This window comes from Natator depressus, chromosome 7 (assembly GCF_965152275.1).
Source record: "Natator depressus isolate rNatDep1 chromosome 7, rNatDep2.hap1, whole genome shotgun sequence".
In the NCBI taxonomy this organism is placed as follows: domain Eukaryota; kingdom Metazoa; phylum Chordata; order Testudines; family Cheloniidae; genus Natator; species Natator depressus.
In genome coordinates, this window is record NC_134240.1 from 32,038,306 (window position 1) to 32,056,836 (window position 18,531).

Below are 18,531 nucleotides of genomic sequence, written 5' to 3' on the forward strand. Positions count from 1 at the left end.
CCACTGGGGGTAAGCTAGCCCAGTATTCCCCACCCCTTTTCCCAGCAGCCCCAGATCAGACCCATGGAGCAATCTAGCCGGACTATCTAGCCTGGTGTCAAGAAGACAGTGTGAGGGGATTTGATGGGATGATGTTAGGCAGTTTGGGTGATGATTTGGAGCAGCAGTGTCCGGGCAGCATAGAGTCAGAGGGCGACTGGGGGAATGGTGTCAAAAGGTTGGGGCCTTGAGGGGACAGTGTCTGAGGATTTGGAGGGATGGTTTCTGAAGGATTTGGGGGATAAATTGGGTGGATTTGGATGACAGTGGCTGTGGGGCTGGTGTTGGGGGAATGGTATTCAGGGGGCTTGTGAATGGTGTTTAGTGGGATAGTGTCAGGAGGTTGATGGGTCATTTCAGTGGACACTGTCGGAGTTGGGGTTTGATTTCAGTGAGCAGTGTCAGGGGTTGGGGGTTTGATTTCAGTGGCGGGGTTGGGAAGTTGATCTTGGTGGTCAATGTTCAGGGTTAATTTTGGTGATCAGTGTTGGGGGTTAATTTTGGTGGGCACTGGGGGATAGGCAGGTTGATTTCAGTGAGCAGTGTCAGGGGATATGGAGTTGACTCTTTTGGGCAATGTCATGGAGTTTGGGGGTTGATTTGGGTGGTCAGTGTCAGGTGTTTGATTTCAGTGAGCAGTGCTGGGTGGTTGATTTAGGTGGGCAGTGTCAGAGGCTTTGGCGTTGACTTCGGTATAGGGTTGCCAGTATTGGTTGGAGGTTTCCCTCACATGACAATCTTTAATTAAAGGTTAATCTTTAATTCCTGGAGACTCCAGGATAATCCTGGAGGGTTGACAACCCTAATTTTGGTGGGCAGTGGGGGGGCTGGGGGTTGATTTTGATGGGCAGTTTCAGGGGTTGGGGGATGGTGTGAGGAGATTTTGATTCAGTGACAATGGTATCCCAGATGCCCAGCGTGGGGGGAGGCGGGCCGCCGGGGTGGCGGTGGTGAGGAGGCAGAGGGTGAAGATGATAACAACTCATTGTATGTGTGGATTTGGTCAAACCCCTGCGGCCCCTGAACACCACATGATCCTACATTGTGGTGGGCAAACTTTTTGGCCCAAGGGCCACATTGGGGTGCAAAACGGTATGGAGGGCCGGGTAGGGAAGGCTGTGCCCCCCAAACAGCCTGGCTCCCGCCCCCTATCTGCCCCCTCCGACTTCCTGCCCCCCCTCAATCCAACTCCCCTTGCTCCTTGTCCCCCGACCGCTCCCTTCCAGGACCTCCTGCCCCCGGGACTCCCTCATCCCAACCCCCCCCCCCGCTCCCTGTCCCCTGACTGACCCCCGGCCCCTATCCACCGCCCCCCCCCCGACAGGCCCCCCGGGACGCCCACGCCCCTATCCAATCCCCCTGTTCCACGACCCCTGACCGCCCCACAACCTTCGTCCCGTCCAACCGCCCCCTGTCCCATGACTGCCCCCCGCGATCCCCTACCCAACCCTCCCACCGCCGCGCGCGCCGGCGCCGCCGCCACCCCTTTACCATGCGGCTCAAAGCGGCAGGACCTCGCAGCCCTGCTGCCCGCGCAGGGGCGTTACTGCGGGGGAGGGGCCGGGGACTAGCCTCCCCTGCCAGGCGCTCAGGGGCCGGATGTGGCCCACGGGCCGTAGTTTGCCCCCCTCTGTACTACATCCGACACGATCCTACAAGGACTCCTTTTCTTTTTGCGAATACGGACTAACAGGGCTGCTCCTCTGAAACCTGCTTTTGCCACAGTAACTGTCATGGCGGCTAGTGGGGGGCGGGGCGCAGATGGGAGACTCTAGAGCTACTTCCACCGCGGTAACGGTCACGGACGGCAGGCAAAGGCAAAAAGCGGTCGAGAGGGGCGGAAGTGACGACATTACTATTGCGGAGCGGTGGCAAGGAACGTTTGGGACCAGGGAGCGGGGCGGAAGCGGCTCAAATGGCGAGCACCAATCAGCTTCTCGGGGGCGTGGCTGAGGGGCGGGGATACGTATAAATGCAGGCTCCGAGGGGGGCGCTTTATTCAGTGGCAGGCGGCTGAGCCCGTTGCTGGCCCTCTCCTCGTTGTAGCGACCCCCGCCTGTAACGCAGCCGCCCCCACCCCTCCAGTCCCCGCAGCCATGTTCAGCTGGGTGAGCAAGGACGCGCGGCGGCGCAAGGAGCCGGAGCTGTTCCGCACGGTCTCGGAGGGGCTGAAGCAGCTCTACGCCACCAAGCTGCTGCCCTTGGAGGAGTACTACCGCTTCCACGACTTCCACTCCCCGGCGCTGGAGCCGGCCGACTGGGAGAACAAGCCCATGGTGCTGCTGGTGGGGCAGTACAGCACGGGCAAGACCACCTTCATCCGGCACCTCATCGAGCAGGACTTCCCGGGCATGCGCATCGGGCCCGAGCCCACCACCGACTCCTTCATCGCCGTCATGGGCGGCGAGACCGAGGGCGTCGTCCCTGGCAACGCCCTGGTGGTCGACCCGCGGCGGCCCTTCCGCAAGCTCAACGCCTTCGGCAACGCTTTTCTCAACAGGTGAGCGGGGGGAGGGGTCTCCAGTGCCGCTCGCCGCCGGCCTTCAACGCGTGTGTGGGGGGGGGGGGGCGGCTGCAACGCCCCACGCGCCCCTCTGCGCCTTTCTCAGCAGGTGAGGGCTGGCCTGGGACCTGCGTGGCCACTCATGGCACCCCTAGACTCTCAACAGGGGAGAGCCTGGCTACGGGGGGACCACACTCAACTGCAGCGCTCCCTTCTTCCCCCCCCCCCCCGTGCCTTCCTCGATAGGTGAGGCTGGGCTGGTGGGTGGGCATGAGTGGCACTGCATGGCGCCCCCCCGTTTCACCTTAGTAAGAACATAACAAACAGAGGCTAAGGACACCATTCCTTACCCATTCTAGCTAATAGCCATTAATGGACTTAACCTCTATGAATTTATCCAGTTCTCTTTTAAACCCTGTTATAGTCCTAGCCTTCACAACCTCCTCAGGCAAGGAGTTCCACAGGTTGACACTGTGCACTGAGTGAAGAAGAACTTCCTTTTATTTGTTTTAAACTTGCTACCCATTAATTTGGTGGCCCCTGTTCTTATATTATGGGAACAAGTAAATAACTTTTCCTTATCCACTTTCTCCACACCACTCATCATTTTATATACCTCTATCATAGCCCCCCCTTAGTCTCCTCTTTTCTAAGCTGAAAAGCCCTAACCTCTTTAATCTCTCCTCATATGGGACCCATTCCAACCCCTAATCATTTTAGTTGTCCTTTTCTGAACCTTTTCTAATGCCAGTATATCTTTTTGGAGATGAGGGGACCACATCTGTATGCAATATTCAAGATGTGGGCGTACCATGGTTTTATATAAGGGCAATAAGATATTCTCTGTCTTATCTCTATACCTTTTTAGTACCATCTTCAAGAGGTGAGACCCTGGTGTGGAGGCCCCAGGGTGGGTAGGGATGCAGGGGGGGAGCCTGCCAACAATACTTCTCAGCCCCCAGACTTATGTCAATCTTCTTTGTGCAGATCCCTGTACCAAGTCCTGTATAATAAAGCCAGAGTTGGGGCTTTATCTGTTGAAGTACATGGTCACTGGGGTGGTACCTTGGTAGGTGGGGATGGGGAGCTGTCATTGTACAGTTAATGCTGAGCAGGACCCAACTCTTCTTGTCTCTCCTCCTCCTTCTTTCTCCCTCCCCACTCCCCTCCAGGACCTAACTGAAACCACCCTGGGGACTCCACCCCCAGACTACTTACTGGGTCCTGACAGGCCGTAAACATTTGCAAGTGGGGCCTGAGCCCAAAAGTTTGAGAACCACTGCTCTAAGGCATAGTTCTTGGATACCTCCTCTATAAATGCTGCAGCCAAATTCTGTTAAAACTCCCTCCCTACCCCATAGGCAGTCTTCTACCTCTGAATGGCCTCAGGCAGAAGGGGGTTTTTGTGCAGAACTGCATAGTGATGCCTTCCCATCAATGTCTCAGATTTCCATAGCAGTGTTGGTCACATCTGACTGGTGCATGGAGGGGGCTCTGACTGAAATTGACTAGGAACTGACCCTAAACAAACACGAAACTGACTGGGTGTTTTCCCAAGTTGAAATGGGAGAAAGAAATTAATATTAAAGCAAGTTAACTTAAACTTCCCAAACTCCATTCCTCAAAACCGAAGAGGACATAATTTAGTTAAAAAGTCTTAACATGACCACATCCCTTCATAACTCAGAACCCAATTCTCTGGTCCTGCAGGGGGGTTCAGGAGCTCCCTTGGAAGCAGAGGTATTGCAGAGTACTCCTGCAAGAGTACACCCCTGCTAGTGGACATTTCTGAGCATGTGGCTGCATCTGTAGTTGAAAGGGGAGTTTCACTTCAAGGTTAAAATACAAAATTGTGATACCTCAAAGGAAATGGGTAATTCAGGGATATCCAGCCACAGGTTCTCATACTCATAATCATCCAGAAATGGGCTTCCTGCCCTTGGTGATAGAAGATTTCATAGCTGACCATGAGGGCATGATGCAGGAGGGCATGAATGAAACACTTGAAAACCATAGCATGCAGCTTGAACTCATGATCAGGGCCCCTCTCTATTCATGGCTGCTTCCTCTCTGCCCAGAAGGATGCCTTTTGGACAATTCTAGGTCAGGATCTACTAGCTGTTTGTGAGCTGGCTTGTTTATAAGCCAATTTTAGATGGCATTTAAACCCCACTGTTAAATGGGTCTCTGGAATGTTGGCCTCTGATCTCCCTGTTGGAGGAAAATGAGGACTGTTAATGCTTAACCCAAGTTGTCTCATCTTGATGGCCTAGTGTTTTTAAAAAATGTCTTGTGTATTGCAACTTTAATATACTGTATCCTTTTAATCTGTTAACTGTCTTAGCCAGTGGGTTCTTCAGATGGCATGTAACAAAGGTCTGTCTCTTGCATTCATCCTAAAGCTCCTTAAAGGAGCACTGCGGGGTCTCTAGGCTCAATAAAGGAGTAGCAGGTTTAGCCTCATGTCCTTGTTTTTCCTTCCCCTACCCCCACTGTTGTGCTATAATCACCATGCTAAAGGTGTCTGTGTATGAGCAGCAAAGCATGCAGTTTCAAACTAAGATTATTTTTTTTGTGGCTGGAAGATAATGTAGAAATGTTCAGCTTTTAAAACTGCTCAGTCTCTTCTGAAACACTAGAGATTAAGGGTTACAATGAGTCTTGTGCAGGAGTTGAGAGATTTCCTGCCTCTTTATGAAATCCATGTCAGCTCAGCACGATTGCCTTGCTGTTGTTGATCACTCTTCCTTTCTGCATAGCTAGCTGAAATTTCCAACAGAAAGCAGCTGCAGGCTCCGCTGAGGAACTAAAATTGCTGTGGACTCAACTTCTGAAATAAGAACAAGCTAAAGATCTTGCCAGTTGGTTTGCCTAGTGGAAAAATAAATGAATTCCAGCAAATTCTCCCTCTTTAGATGACTCATTTTCAAGAGATGATCTGATCAAAAGTTAGGAAACAGTGAATGGAAGCATTACATTACGATCATAGAATTGTTGGATTAGTGGGAAGGTTAAGTGTGGAATTCTCAAGTCTGTCACTCTTTCCTTTAAAAAAATGTGCTGTTTTGGCATCAAGCTTGTCACTGTCAGCAGCTGGAAGGTATAAAGTGCACTAACTTGCAGTGTTGACTGACATTTCCAGTTAATACTCATGACAACTCGCATTGCTGCTTGCATCTAGCATTCTGCATGTTTGTTACTAATATCTTAGATTATTAGAAGTGACAATTTTTTTCTATCCAATTTACTTGTTGCTACTGTTTAGGTGGCTTGGACAATAAAAATCAAGTCCATTTCACTATTGGGCTGAAGAGCAAGGTTGTCTCCATTGGGGTTTAATAGAAATGTCTCTAACAGCACTGCTCTAGTATGGCTCCCTTGTCCTTAGCCTTATATACTTGGTGGCTTCATGCATATAAGGCTGAAGAGCAGGTGTCACATTAGTGTAATTTAAAGAGAACTGACCAATTGGTAGCTTAAAATTGGTCACTATTGCTAGTAAATCTGCCAAAGCAACTACAGACTCTCCAGTTTCTTTCACATACTTAAAATGCAAGAGGTACACTTCCTATAAGACAGTGAGTCAGAGGTGAAGTGATTTATAGATACCAATTCTGCTAGTGCTGTACAAAAATAATAAATGACAGCCCTTCCCCAAAAAGCCTGCTGTCTAGCTTAGCACCCCTCCTCCCATATACCTGAGGCTGGATTTAAGCTCACCATACACTGTTAGGTAAAACTCTCCCCGTCTTACGGATAGGGGAATTAAGGCAGTCTCTGCTGGTGGGGAGGGAGACTTGCCCCTGGTCACGTAGGCAATTGAATCCAGATATCCTGAGCCCCAGCCTAGACCACGTGGCTGGTCTGTCTTGGTTTTTTTTCTTGCCTCTGATCTTTTACATCCTATAGAAGGAAAGTGCCTAGCCTGTCTAATTTGAGTATCTCTTCTGATGTAGGTTCATGTGTGCCCAGCTACCCAACCCTGTCCTGGATAGCATCAGTATCATTGACACACCTGGTATCCTCTCGGGAGAGAAGCAACGCATAAGCAGAGGTAATTGCTTCCTTTAAATGCATTCCAGTACCTACATTACATAAGAATTTCCAGACTGGATCTGACAGACCAGTGGGATCATGGAGCCCCGAAGTGTGAAACTGGGCATACCACATAATATAAAAACAGACTAGCTTGATCCAGACTTGACTATCCCTCCATTTATTTTGGCCTCTTATAGAGCTCTGGTCTGAAGTACATGTGTGCAGAGCATTTGGTAGAACAGCAGCAGGTTACTACTCCAAGCAAAGGCAGTTGGATTTTTTCAACTTAAAGGCTAAATAGCTTAACATTAAGTCATCCACTTAACCTTCCTGGTTCTCTGTGGACCAAGGTTTGAGATATTTGCCCCAGTGTCAACTCCTGGTATAGAAATGATTGGCATCATTGCAAATCCTATTGCACTGGTGGCTAAAACTCCAGAGCTAGTCTGGCTTTCTGGAGCTGCGAATGTTCTCTGGTTTTTGGGTTTGGAAGAGAATAGTGTCAATAGAGGTGATCCCTCACTTGGCAGGTCTGTCCAAAGACTAGCTTGAAGTGGAGCTGAGGACTTAACTGTGAAGCTGACCAAGTGCATCTGATGTCCACTCCAGAGCCAGTGTATTAGGACAAGTCCAGTCCATCTTGGGAGGCTAGCATGGCACCCCCTGGATGCATGCAGGATCGCTTGTTGGGTTGTCAATGCTTTAAGGCCATTTAGAGGTAGAGAAGCATGGTCTAGTGGCTAGGGCATTTGACTTGAAGTGAGAGAAGTGGTTCTATTCCTGGTTCTTATGTGACACCCAGGGCAAGTCACTTCCCCTCCCACCCTGTCCGTCCTGTTTAGAATAGAAGCTCTTCAGGATGGCAACTCCCTTGTTGTATGTGGGGCTAATAATTTTAATAAAAATGAAGTAAGAGCTGGCTGTTTGGAGTCAGTACTCCTGGGTTCTGTTTCTAGATTGAGGAATACAGTGTAATGGTTAGAGCTGGGGAGTTAGTACTCCTGGGTTCTAGTCCCCTCTCTGCCTTTGTCCTGGGGTAACTAGCTTCATTAATGTGCCTCTTTCTGTAGCATAAAATGGGGATGACCCCCTCCCACCTCAGTTAGTTGTGAATCATGCTGCTGGGAATGCTAAGCACTTCAGATATCTCAATGAGTTACTTAGCTGAGCCACTTCTCGACATGAGTGCATGGTCTGTTTCCATTCCTCTCCACTGTATTGCAGGTAGAGACAATGGCTGACTGAGTTTGCATGTCCCTGCTCATATCAGAAAAGCTTCACCTGTTCAACTAAATCTCATTTAAACTGGTGTAAGCCTCAGATGTGTTTTAGCCCTTAATCTTGTAACTCCCCTTACAAGTGGAACCAATTTAAAGCAAGTGTTGAACAAGCTTCAGTTCAAATCCATAAGGTGGATGCACCAGTGTAACTTAGGGGCTTGTCTTCACTTTGGAGATCTTGGATGACCAGCTCCCAGGATAGCTAAGGCCATCTGTCAGCAGCCATGCTGCAAGCCGTACTTGTGCTACTGTCTCTGCTGCTGTTGCATTCCCCAGGTCATTAGGATTTGTGATGGTGCATCCCATGGTGCTTTGTAAAACAGTAGGCTGTGCTACTTTGTCTTAGTGAATTGTGAGAATTCATCTGTCCTGGGCACACAGAGGGAATTGTGGGAAGGCATTGGACTAATAGCACTTGAGTGAGTTAGCCTGCCCTCACTGTAGGGTGGTCAGCAAACCAGCCCTCTGGATGGTAGGTCACTATTGTCCATGTCCTACAGATTTTGGTGGAAAACCTGAGGCACACAGTGGAAGTGATTTGTGTAAGATAAGTGGGCAGCAGGGGTGGGGACTAGAACCCTGGTGTCCTGATCATCCAATAACTCCCTGGTCTAAACCACTAGACCAGGGGTCGGCAACCTTTGAGAAGTGGCATGCCAAGCCTTCATTAATTTAAGGTTTCGCATGCCAGTAATAAATTTTACATTTACAGGGTCCTCCTGATGGAACCCCAGACTGGCAGCAGGCTGAGCGGTACCGGCAGCCAGGACCCCGGCTGGCAGGGGCTGGCAGATGGAACCCCAGATCGGCAGCACACTGAGCTGCTAAGCCTGCTGCCAGTCTGGGGTTCTGTCCACTGGTCCCTGCCAGCCAGGGTCCTGGTCGCCAGCCCCGCTCAGCCCACTGCCAGCCCAGAGTTCCGTCCATCCAGGCCAGCAGTGGGCTGAGCAGGGCCAGTGGCCGGGACCCTGACTGGCAGCAGAGTGCCACTAAAAATCAGCTCACGTGCTGCCTTTGGCACGTGGGCTGCAGGTTGCCAACCCCTGCACTAGACCTACTGGCTATGGAGAGGAGAACCCAGGAGTCCCCATTCTGTGCTCCAGTGAGTAGCCTTTCTTCCATCCTGACAAGTGTGTGACACTTCACAACTCTCACTTGACTGACTCCCATTCTAGTATTCTTCAGCTTACTGCTTTTACCACACTGGCAACACTACAAATTCAATGGACCGTTATCCAGGTACTACTGCTGGATGTGTGCAGTGATGTTGCCTCTGAATGGCTTCCTGAGCTTTAGCCTGCAGCACCCGTTGGCTTTAGCATTCCAGAGATCTCATGGCACTAAGTGGCATCTGAGCCTAGAAGCTCGCTTCCCTGTAGAGTGAGCCCCCTATCAGGGGAGCAGTGTTCTGAGATCTTGCTTGTGCGGTTGAGTACCATTGGCTTGTACATTTGAGCCTCTTATTGTGACTGTAAGGGCCTGGGGAATGCTTGTTTTACAGCATCCCTTGGCTGTAACATGACTGCCAGACTTTAGCCATGTAGATAAATAGTGACTCAATATTGAGGGGGAGAATTTGGCAGGTAGTAATTTCCCATGGCTGAGTGCTCTGAGTAAAAATAAGATCTGTTCTACATAAGTTCATTCATGGCGCTCTGAACCTGTTAGAAGTAGTGTAGTCCCACCGTTATCACCAGAATACATAGCTCTAGGACAGCACTAGGAGTACCTTCCAGCTGTGCATGAATTGTCACAGGTGGCTTATTCTCTAACCTCACCCACAGGTGTGTGCATGTAGTGATGCTTCCAGGGTCCATGTTGCTCTCAATATTGGATCAGGGAGATCAGAAGCACACTGCCCTTGGAGCTCAAGGTGGCAGCATTTGGAATGGTCCCTAGTTCCTGGGGGATCTTATTGCGCTCTCTCTCAGGGAGGCTGTCTGAGTGGCCATCTCCTGCATGGATGAGCTTAAGGTAGAAACCTGAAGCAGCATTGTCAACCCTCGTCCCCATTCCAGAGCTGTTGGCTCCTTTAAGTGCCTGGAGTGTCTTGGGAGAAACACAATATCTTCATCTGAGAACCCACTGTAAAGAGGTCAGGACAGGTTGACTTCTGATTCTCCTAGTTAGAAGTAGGCTTGGAAGAATTTTATTTTTAGCACTCTCCCCACAACTGAAAATTTAGGAAATTATGGAGGGTAGGGGTCAGACAGTTTAATGACCTGTTGAGATTCAAAATCTTTAACAATTAGAACACAAACTGTCAACAATCACATGTCAGCATATACAGTGTAAATGTCTCTCCAACTAAATTCCTTTGCCACCTGTTCTGACAGCAACTTTTGAGCACTGATTTGTTTGCATTCATAGCTCCTAGAAGTCACAGCTGAGATTGGGGCAGGGACCATCTGTGTGCACAGTGCCTGGTACAAGAGGACCGCAAAGTGAGAAAAGGGGTATTTATCCCCATTTTATGGAGAGATGGGGAGGGGAACTGAGTCAGAGTAGTGACTTGCCTAGTGCTGCAGAGTTGGGACTAGCACTCAGAGCTTGTGAATCCCAGCCCACTTCCCAAACCACAAGACCAGCCTTCCTTTCCTTCTAAAGCAGAGGTCCCCAAACTGTCATGGAGGAACATTCAGGGGTGCATGGCAGGGCCAGGCCAGGCCAGCCTGCAGGGAGGGAGAGCCCCCAAGCCCTGATCCATGCCTGGCCCTGCCCTGCCCACAGCCTTGGGCTGACTGCAGCCCCGCTGGAGCTCCACACCTGGCCCCAGGCATAGCCCTGGCCTCAGGCCCACCCCAGCTGTGGCTCCAGCCTTGTCCTCCTTACCCCTGTCCACTGCCCCACTCCTGGCCTCCCCCCAGGGGTGAGGAGGGGCCACAGACAGGGATAAGGGGGGGACATGACCCTGAAAAGTTTGGGGATCACTGTTCTAGAGGCAAATGCTCTGTACTGACCTGGATCTTCTGTCTCCCGAGGAGCAACATAAATATTTACCTCTAGCCCCTCTTGTTCACAACATCGGACTCTCAATCTCAGGCCTCTTATTGGTCTATTGACTGAGTGCTGGCTGTGATCCAGGTCTGACTCTAGCAAGTGCCTGACCTTGACCTAGTGTTTCAGTTTTTCTATTCTGCTAAAGGATTTCACCCCTCTTCTGTACCCCACACCACTTCAAAGCACCCCACTGACTACTCCCCAGCAGAGGAACTGGGCTTGTCACTTCTGTGCTGAGGCTGGTCCCTGCACATTCCCTTCTGTGTCCATCTCTGGGCTCATTCAGATCTCTGCAGAATCTTGTAATCTAGCTTAGCTCTTCCTGAGTATCAAAATCCTGGCATTTGATTACATTGCTCCAGAAGCTCCTGTTGTATTTGTGGCTTTTTGGTTATGGCAAAGGCCGGAAGGAAAATGTCTTGCTTATTAATCACATCAGCCTTTCCAAACCCTCCTCTGATATTTTTTCCAGTTACTAGTAATGCCTGCAGGAAACTGCTTTCAAAGATAAGGCTCTTGCCGCCCCAGTCAGAAAGAAACCAGGATGTAACACTAAACAAAGCACCATGAATTGTGGAACAATTTACCTTTCCCCCTTACAAACCACAGAATTTGTTTGTAATGTAAGAGTTAGCTGTCTCTCATTCCTGTAGTGATACTTTTGGGCCACTTTAAAGGGATAGGCAGGTCACTTCAGTCCCCAGAACATCTTGTAGGAAAACAAGGTCAAATTCCTTTTTTAAATTTCTAAACTTTCATTGGGACATACTCTGCGGTGTCTGGTCTTGTGCTAGTGCTTCAGGTATGGCTTGCATGAGGGAAGCCTGTGCTAATGATGCAGGTGCATAGTTGTGATTCTTTCTCCTCCTGCCTCCCCACATTCTTATACAGAATAAGTGGCTCTTTGGCTTACTTTTAACCCTTTCCCAAGAGAGACACTGAGAAAAGGCTGCCTAATACAGAAAGTGTCCCTGTGGGGTTGATTATTCCAGTATAACTAGATCAGTTTAAATTTGCATCTTGGGTTATGCCAATGACTCTCCCAGGTAGTCAAAGCTTAAATTTAGAAGGTGAAACTGACTGGCTTATTGCCCATGCTCTTCAAAACACAGAAGGCAATTTGCATTAATACATGGCTGCACTCCCTTTGGCAAAGGCCAGTTATAGCACTTGACTGGGACTTGAAAGATGGGGTCAATTTCTGATTCCTACAACCAACTCCGTGAGACCCTGGGCAAGTCATTTCCCTGTGTAAAATGGGTATACTTCCTGCACAGGGAGCTTGCAAGTGTTGTCTTGCTTTTTTGGCTAGTGCCTGGCACAGAGCCCTTGATCTGGGGGTTGCAGGCCCTAGATACTATAATCTTAATGTTTGGGTTTAATTATAACAATGAAGGAAGGAGGTTTGTAGCTTAATCACCCCTATCCAGTGTCCTCTTTTCAGAGCTTCTTCTGGATGCTAGAACTCTGCTGTATTCAGCTCAGTAAAACTCCCATTGGTATAGTATCGCTGATCTCCTTCAATGGGGAGTTCTTCTGGGTCTTGGATAACATCATAACCAGCTCCAAGACTATCTGCCTGGGGGAAAAGTGTGAAGACTCAGCCACTGCAGAGCAAATGAGGCTCCTCCCTCAAACTACTGCTAAGTTCACTACTTGATTATTGCAGAATATGTTGTCCTTAAATCTGCCAGCCTCCATGTTCTCCTGCTGTTAAGCTACATAACAAGCAACAATGGCTAAATCAACTTGTCAAAGGACAGTTTGGTTCTTAAATGAGACAGTCACCCTAAAATAGACATGTCAGTGTTGTGCTATAAAGTCCTGTAGCTGTAAACAAACTGCTTTCACATGCACACCCCTGCAGTTCACTGTGGGATGTAGGCTGAGCAGACCCAGTGGAGGGCTCTTGCAGAGTAAGGTCTTGGAATGTTTGCTGGTAACAGAGGCTGTGACTGGCTTGACTGCAAGGTGAGAGGCAGGGTGCAGTTTTCATTGATTTCATTGGGTGTACAGATACTTTGGTACTTTAAGAACGAATCAAACCAGGATGTTTATGTGCAGGGTGGGTATTAAGTAAATTTGTGTAGACTCTAAGAAGGCCATATCTGATCTGAGCTGCATAAAGCAAGCCATAGATACTTACCCTTGAGCCCCATAGCTGATGGCTGACATTTCATGCCTCTAAGCCTGGCTTCTAGTCTCATGCTGCAAGGTGGCCTATTGTCACCTGTTCCCTTCATAGAGACAGTTGCACTTGGTGTAAATTCCTATATGTAAGGAGGGTGTGTGTGCAGTCGAAGCAATGATTGGGGGTATGAGGACTTCAGTAACCCCATCAAGGGCTTCTTGATCTCATGTCTGATCAGCTGGACCAGTGCTCTCAGGTGGTGCAAAGAATCCTGACTTAGCTGCCTGGCTTGTGTGTGCTCACATGCACCAGGGTCTGTCTGATCACCAGATTTGATTATCCGGGACCTTGGGGTGTTCTGGCCTTCTGCAGCAAGGGGTCTGGGTCACCTGCTGAGATCACCTAATACCCTGCTGTCACAGCAGCCTCAGGAATTGGTGGGCCCTTGGGCTATATACACACTACAGCTTGTGGGCATGTCACTTGGGAATGTGAAAAGCCACCTCCCTGAACTAAAGTTACACAGACCTAAGCACTGGTGTGGGCGGTGTTACAACATAGCTATCACTGCTGGGGGGGGGGCACATGCTGGAGTAATTAAGTTGAGGAGAGAGCTCTCTCCTATCTGCTTAGAGCATCTGCACTAGCAATGCTGTAGTGGGTTAGCTGGAAGCTCTGTAGTGTGGCCATAGTCTTGGTCTCAGGAGGCTTGTGTCCCAGACACACGAGGACTGAATGTTTTAGTTTAACTGAAGTCATTGGACTTAACATAAGGGTATTTGGGTGAAGTTTAATGGCCTGTGGTACGCAAGCGGTCACACCATATGAGCTATTCTAATGGTTCCTTGTCTTAAAACAAGGTGATCTGACCAAGGATGGCCCCAGAAACACACTATTAATGTAATTTTCTCACTGATTAGAACTGTTCAGGGTGTGTTGCCCTGGAAGAATATTCATTGGAGGAGCCATCTGCTATATAGCAAATACTCTCCAGTGTTCAGATCTTAGCCAATTAGCATTCCCTCTGTAGGAGGAGTCTTGAATCTTAGCTGCATGAAAGGTGCCAGATTAGGTGCTCTTGAGATTTCAGTCCTGTTCTCAGGTATTTCTGAAATGCCTGGTACAAAGGTTTAAGGACCTTTCTTCATAGGCAGGAGTGGTAACTTCATCTGTGCCCTATGCTGTCCTTGTGGTTAAAGTGCTGGATGGGGGGCAAAAGAGTTGGCTTCAGTTTCCAGACTCCGTGACCTTGGGGCAAGCTGCTCTACCTCTGCCTCAGTTTTCCCACTTATAAAGCCAGAGAGAACAATCTTTACTTTCATGGGAAGGTGGACTAGGAAGGGATCAGGTTTCAAGGTGTGAAGGGGCAGACTCGTGGATTTGCTGTCATAACCAGTAATTCTGTTGGTGACTTGGACACATACCTTGTTCGTGGGCTCAAACCCACCAACTCACCTCACGTGCTAGTGACTTCCCATAATCTTGGCTAGGAATTAAACCCACGTTCTAGAGTGACCCTGCATCCCTTCCACCCCATGCAGTCTGAAGCAAATGAATGTCCTTGGATAGTCTGCCTGTAAAGAGCTTTGGGTAGTGCTGGACTGCTACACAGCAGGGCCAGCTTGATCTAATTCTACCTGATGCTGGTTAACATTTTCTTGTGAAGATCTGCCAAGTTTTCAGTGGTAGAACAGAGACTGGAAGTTGTAGAGATCTGTAATTTACTCAACTCAGCAGGGGAATTTAGAATCAGGAGTCTTGGCTTCCCTGGTCTCTGACCATACTGCTAAGGCATAGAAGTGCATATCAGAGCATCTCTAAAGAATGCACGGGTAAGGTGGGTACCTGGTGTTTAGAATAGCTTTTAACACAGCTTGCTTAACTCTGTTTATCTACATAACTGTTCTGCACAGTATTGCCTTCCATTGTGGGCCTTGCTGAGTCACAGGAAATCTGGAGTCTGCTACATGCAAACTCCTATTCTGTGGTGTAAGAGCATTGCTCAAACCAAAAACAAATCCAGTCCACGTAACTATGGGGTGGGAAGGCTGTCTTCTGCGGCTATAAAGAGGTGCTGTGGGGGATCCAAGTCCTGTGCATGGCTTAATGTTCCAGCATGATCCAACTTCAAATGGTTGAGTTGGTGTGATGACTAAGCATTGGACTGGGAGTCAGGTGTGAGTTCAGTTCCATCTCTGCTGCTGACCTGCTGTGATCTGGAGCAAGTCCCTTCTCTCCCTCTCTCCCCCCACCCCTCCTTACTGTCTTGACTTTTTAGACTGTAAGCTTCTGTATAGGTTCTTGCCCCAAGCTCATCACTATGCTATCTGATCTTAGGCAATAAGACTAACATCTGTCACATGTTCTTTCAGCCTTTCCAGTCCTAGCCCCAAAGAGCTGACAAGATGAACAGATGGAGATTAGCATGGGAGTTCAAGGAAACATTGAGTTGGTATTGGTCAGCATGATAGGCAGTGGACTCAGCATGGCAGTGGCCTAACCATTGCAAGCTTATTGTAGGCATCACAGTGAAGGGTTTTGAAGGATAATCTTCATTAAGAAGGCAAGGCAAAGAGATGCACCTTGCACTTGGAGTAGAAAGTGGTGAGGTTTGGGATGGGCTTTTGTTCTTGGGAGAGTTCATTCTGCAATCTCAGACCAACCTCCAAAAACCTGTCTCCTGAGCAGGTGAGCTGCTCACTTTATTGTGGAGAATTCCACTGAGCCAGAGGAACAGAAGTGGGTCTCCATCCAGGAATTTTAGACAGCCTTGTCATACCCTGGATCCAGGCCATGGTGCACCTTAAAATAAGTACTGAGATCTTGACCTTGATTTCATATTCTGTGGCAACAGTTCTCAACCATGGGTCTGGGGACCCGTGGAGGGACATAAGCTGGTTTCAGGGAGTCCACCAAAATAAACCAGAGAGCAGGGCCAGCATTAGACTCACTGGGATCCAGGGCAGAAAGCTGAATCCTGAGCCCCACTGCCCAGGACTGAAGCCATAGTCCAAGCAATTTAGCTTTGCAAGGTCACATGGGGTACTGGGCAGTTGCTCTGCTTGCTACTCCATAATGCTGGCCCTGGTTTTTAATCTACTGAAACAGTTGTGGTGAAGGTGAGCCATGGAATTTTTGTAGCATGTTGGAGGGGCCTCCAAGAAAAAGGTTGAACACCCCTGTTCTATGGGATGTCAATGTAGAAGAGGTTTGATGCACTCATGGTAACCCAGGTTGCTGAAGAGGTACTGCAATGTTCTGTACCAGTTGAAGTTACCTAAGTGTCAAAGACTTCATGCCCTTGTGTTGTAGTCTGTTCAGAAAAGATGTGAATAAGTGAGGGCAGCTCATCCACCAGGAGGGGGTGGAGTCTGAGCCAACCAGAAACGGTGGAAAGTATGCTACTACATGGGTTTAGCCTCTGTGAAATCCTCCACAAAGGGGCCCTGATCTGAACTGGGGCCTCAAGACCTTACAGGAATAAACTGTAGGATTCCTTGTAGGGAGAGGCATTCAGAGTCATTCACTTTGGGGGGGCAGCTTAGCAGCTGGTGTAGCTGCCTCAGTGCAGATCCTATTGCCCTGGTCTGCATGGCTTATCTTGGAAGTTAGCATTTTGTGGCTGTACTAGGATTTTAGGCATTGTCTAAAATCCGATTTTTAATTAGCTGGATTTGGCTGCCCTCTGCAACTCATGGCTTGCTGCATAAACTGTATTCTTGTACCAGTGAATGCTGGGGCCTCTAATGCACCAGTACAGTACTTGGCAGCACCATTAATAGAGTAGGGAATGCTGGTTAAACAAATATGCACTGCTTTGTAAGGGGAAAAGCCAGTTGAACAGGGGCTTCCCAACAACACCAAGGGAGAGCCTTTGTGTAGGCTGGCCCTGAAGTAAAGATCCCATCAGTGATTTCTGAATAGCTTTGGAAGGGGTGTGGGGGTGGTGCTGTACAGCTGTCAGTTCAAGATGCTACAGCCAGTTACTCTCTGCTTGGTTTTGCCTTTGGGAGCAAATCAAAGGGGTCTCTAGCCCAGTGGTCACCAACTGGTCAATCTGAGGGGATCTCCCAGTCAATTGCAATCCCCAGCAGTGCAGCATGGCTGCCACTAAGGCAGGCTCCCTCCCTACCCCAGCCCCACACTGCTCCTGGAAGCATCCAGTGCAGCCCTTGGGGTGGAGGGGGGGCAGGGGTCTCCCTCTGTTCCTGCCTGAAAGCACCACCCCCACACCTCCCATTGGCCAGGAGAACTGCAGGGTGGTCCTTGCAGATGGGTAGTATGCAGAGCCACATGGTCACCGACCCCCCCTGCCCTCGTAGGGGTGTGTTGGCCCCTTCCAGGAGCAGCATGGGGCCAGGGTAGGCAGGGAGCCTGCCTTACAGCAGCTGCACTGCAATGCCTATGGGAGCCACCAGAGGTCAGGGCTCCCTGGTGGGAGGCTGCACCCCAGCCCTGACCCCCTGCACCCCAACACTCTGTCCCAGTCCAGAACTCCCTCCTGCACCAAAACACCCTCCTAGAGCTTGCACACCTCACCCCCTCCTACACCCCAACCCTGCCCCAGGCTCAGCCCAGAGCCCCCTCCCACACTCTGAACCCTTCAGCCCCAGCTCAGAGCCCACACCCCCTCCCAACCCAAATCCCCTACCCAGCTTAGTGAAAGTGAGTGAGGGTAGGGGAGAGCGAGCAACAGGGGTGGGTGGGGGGAATGGAGTGAGGGGGGCAGGGCCTCAGGGAAGGGGTAGGATAGATCCTGGGTTGCCCTTAAATTCAAAAAGTGATCTTGAGCATAAAAAGGTTGGAGACCACTGCTGTAGCATCTAAATGACTGACTTGCTTGCTGACAAGTTCTTGAGTCCAGCACCTCTAGGATCTGTTGCACAAACATAACTACATACCTCGAATATCTTCCCCCTTGTAACATTCCACCATTAACATTGGCAAAGCTAGTTTCAGTGGTGATCTTCAAGGTCCTGCCCACAGATAAGGCAGTTACTTCAGCCTCTGATGCAAATGTTATGAAATGCAGCACATTTTTGGGGAGCACTGGATGTGAGGTATCAAGCAGAATCACCCAGTGACTTGAGATGAGCCTCCCAAGTGACTAATTGCTGGATGCAAAAAAAACCCCCAAAAACCTAAATTGTAACACTTTAAACTACATTGCAAAGTGGCAACAGTAACTTATTACAATGCATAGTGCACTGCAGCTTGTTTACTAGCGTGATGTAGTCTTCCTGTCCTGTATAACAGTAGAGAAGAGAACCACTCTGGCTAGCCAGAAATGGGACACTGAATGAGGAGCAGCAAATTTGAAAATGAAAGGTGAGAAACTCTTCTACAAATGTAGTTTCCTGTGGAACTTGCTGTCACGTAAGGAGCCTAGCAGAGTTCCAAGGGTCACTTATGTGTCCAGGGAGAACATTCAGTTGTTACATTATCAGCTTGTCTTGTGGTAGTACCCAGAAGCCCCAGACACACAGGACCCCATTGTGCCAGGTACTGTACACAGCTCAAAAAGATCCCTTCCCCCCAAA

The 18,531-nt window shown here is 49.3% G+C and overlaps 1 protein-coding gene across 1 annotated transcript in view; it reads left to right on the forward strand.

Annotated features, from left to right (window-relative positions):
* Positions 1-2,069: 2,069 nt before the first annotated feature.
* The window catches only part of EHD1 (EH domain containing 1), a 35,566-nt gene continuing 19,104 nt past the window's right edge, over positions 2,070-18,531 (forward strand). Inside the window, exons 1-2 of the mRNA XM_074957977.1 lie at positions 2,070-2,539; positions 6,499-6,596. Coding sequence (XP_074814078.1) covers positions 2,136-2,539; positions 6,499-6,596 — 502 coding nt within the window. The 5' untranslated portion in view covers positions 2,070-2,135. The remainder of the gene's footprint in view (positions 2,540-6,498; positions 6,597-18,531) is intronic.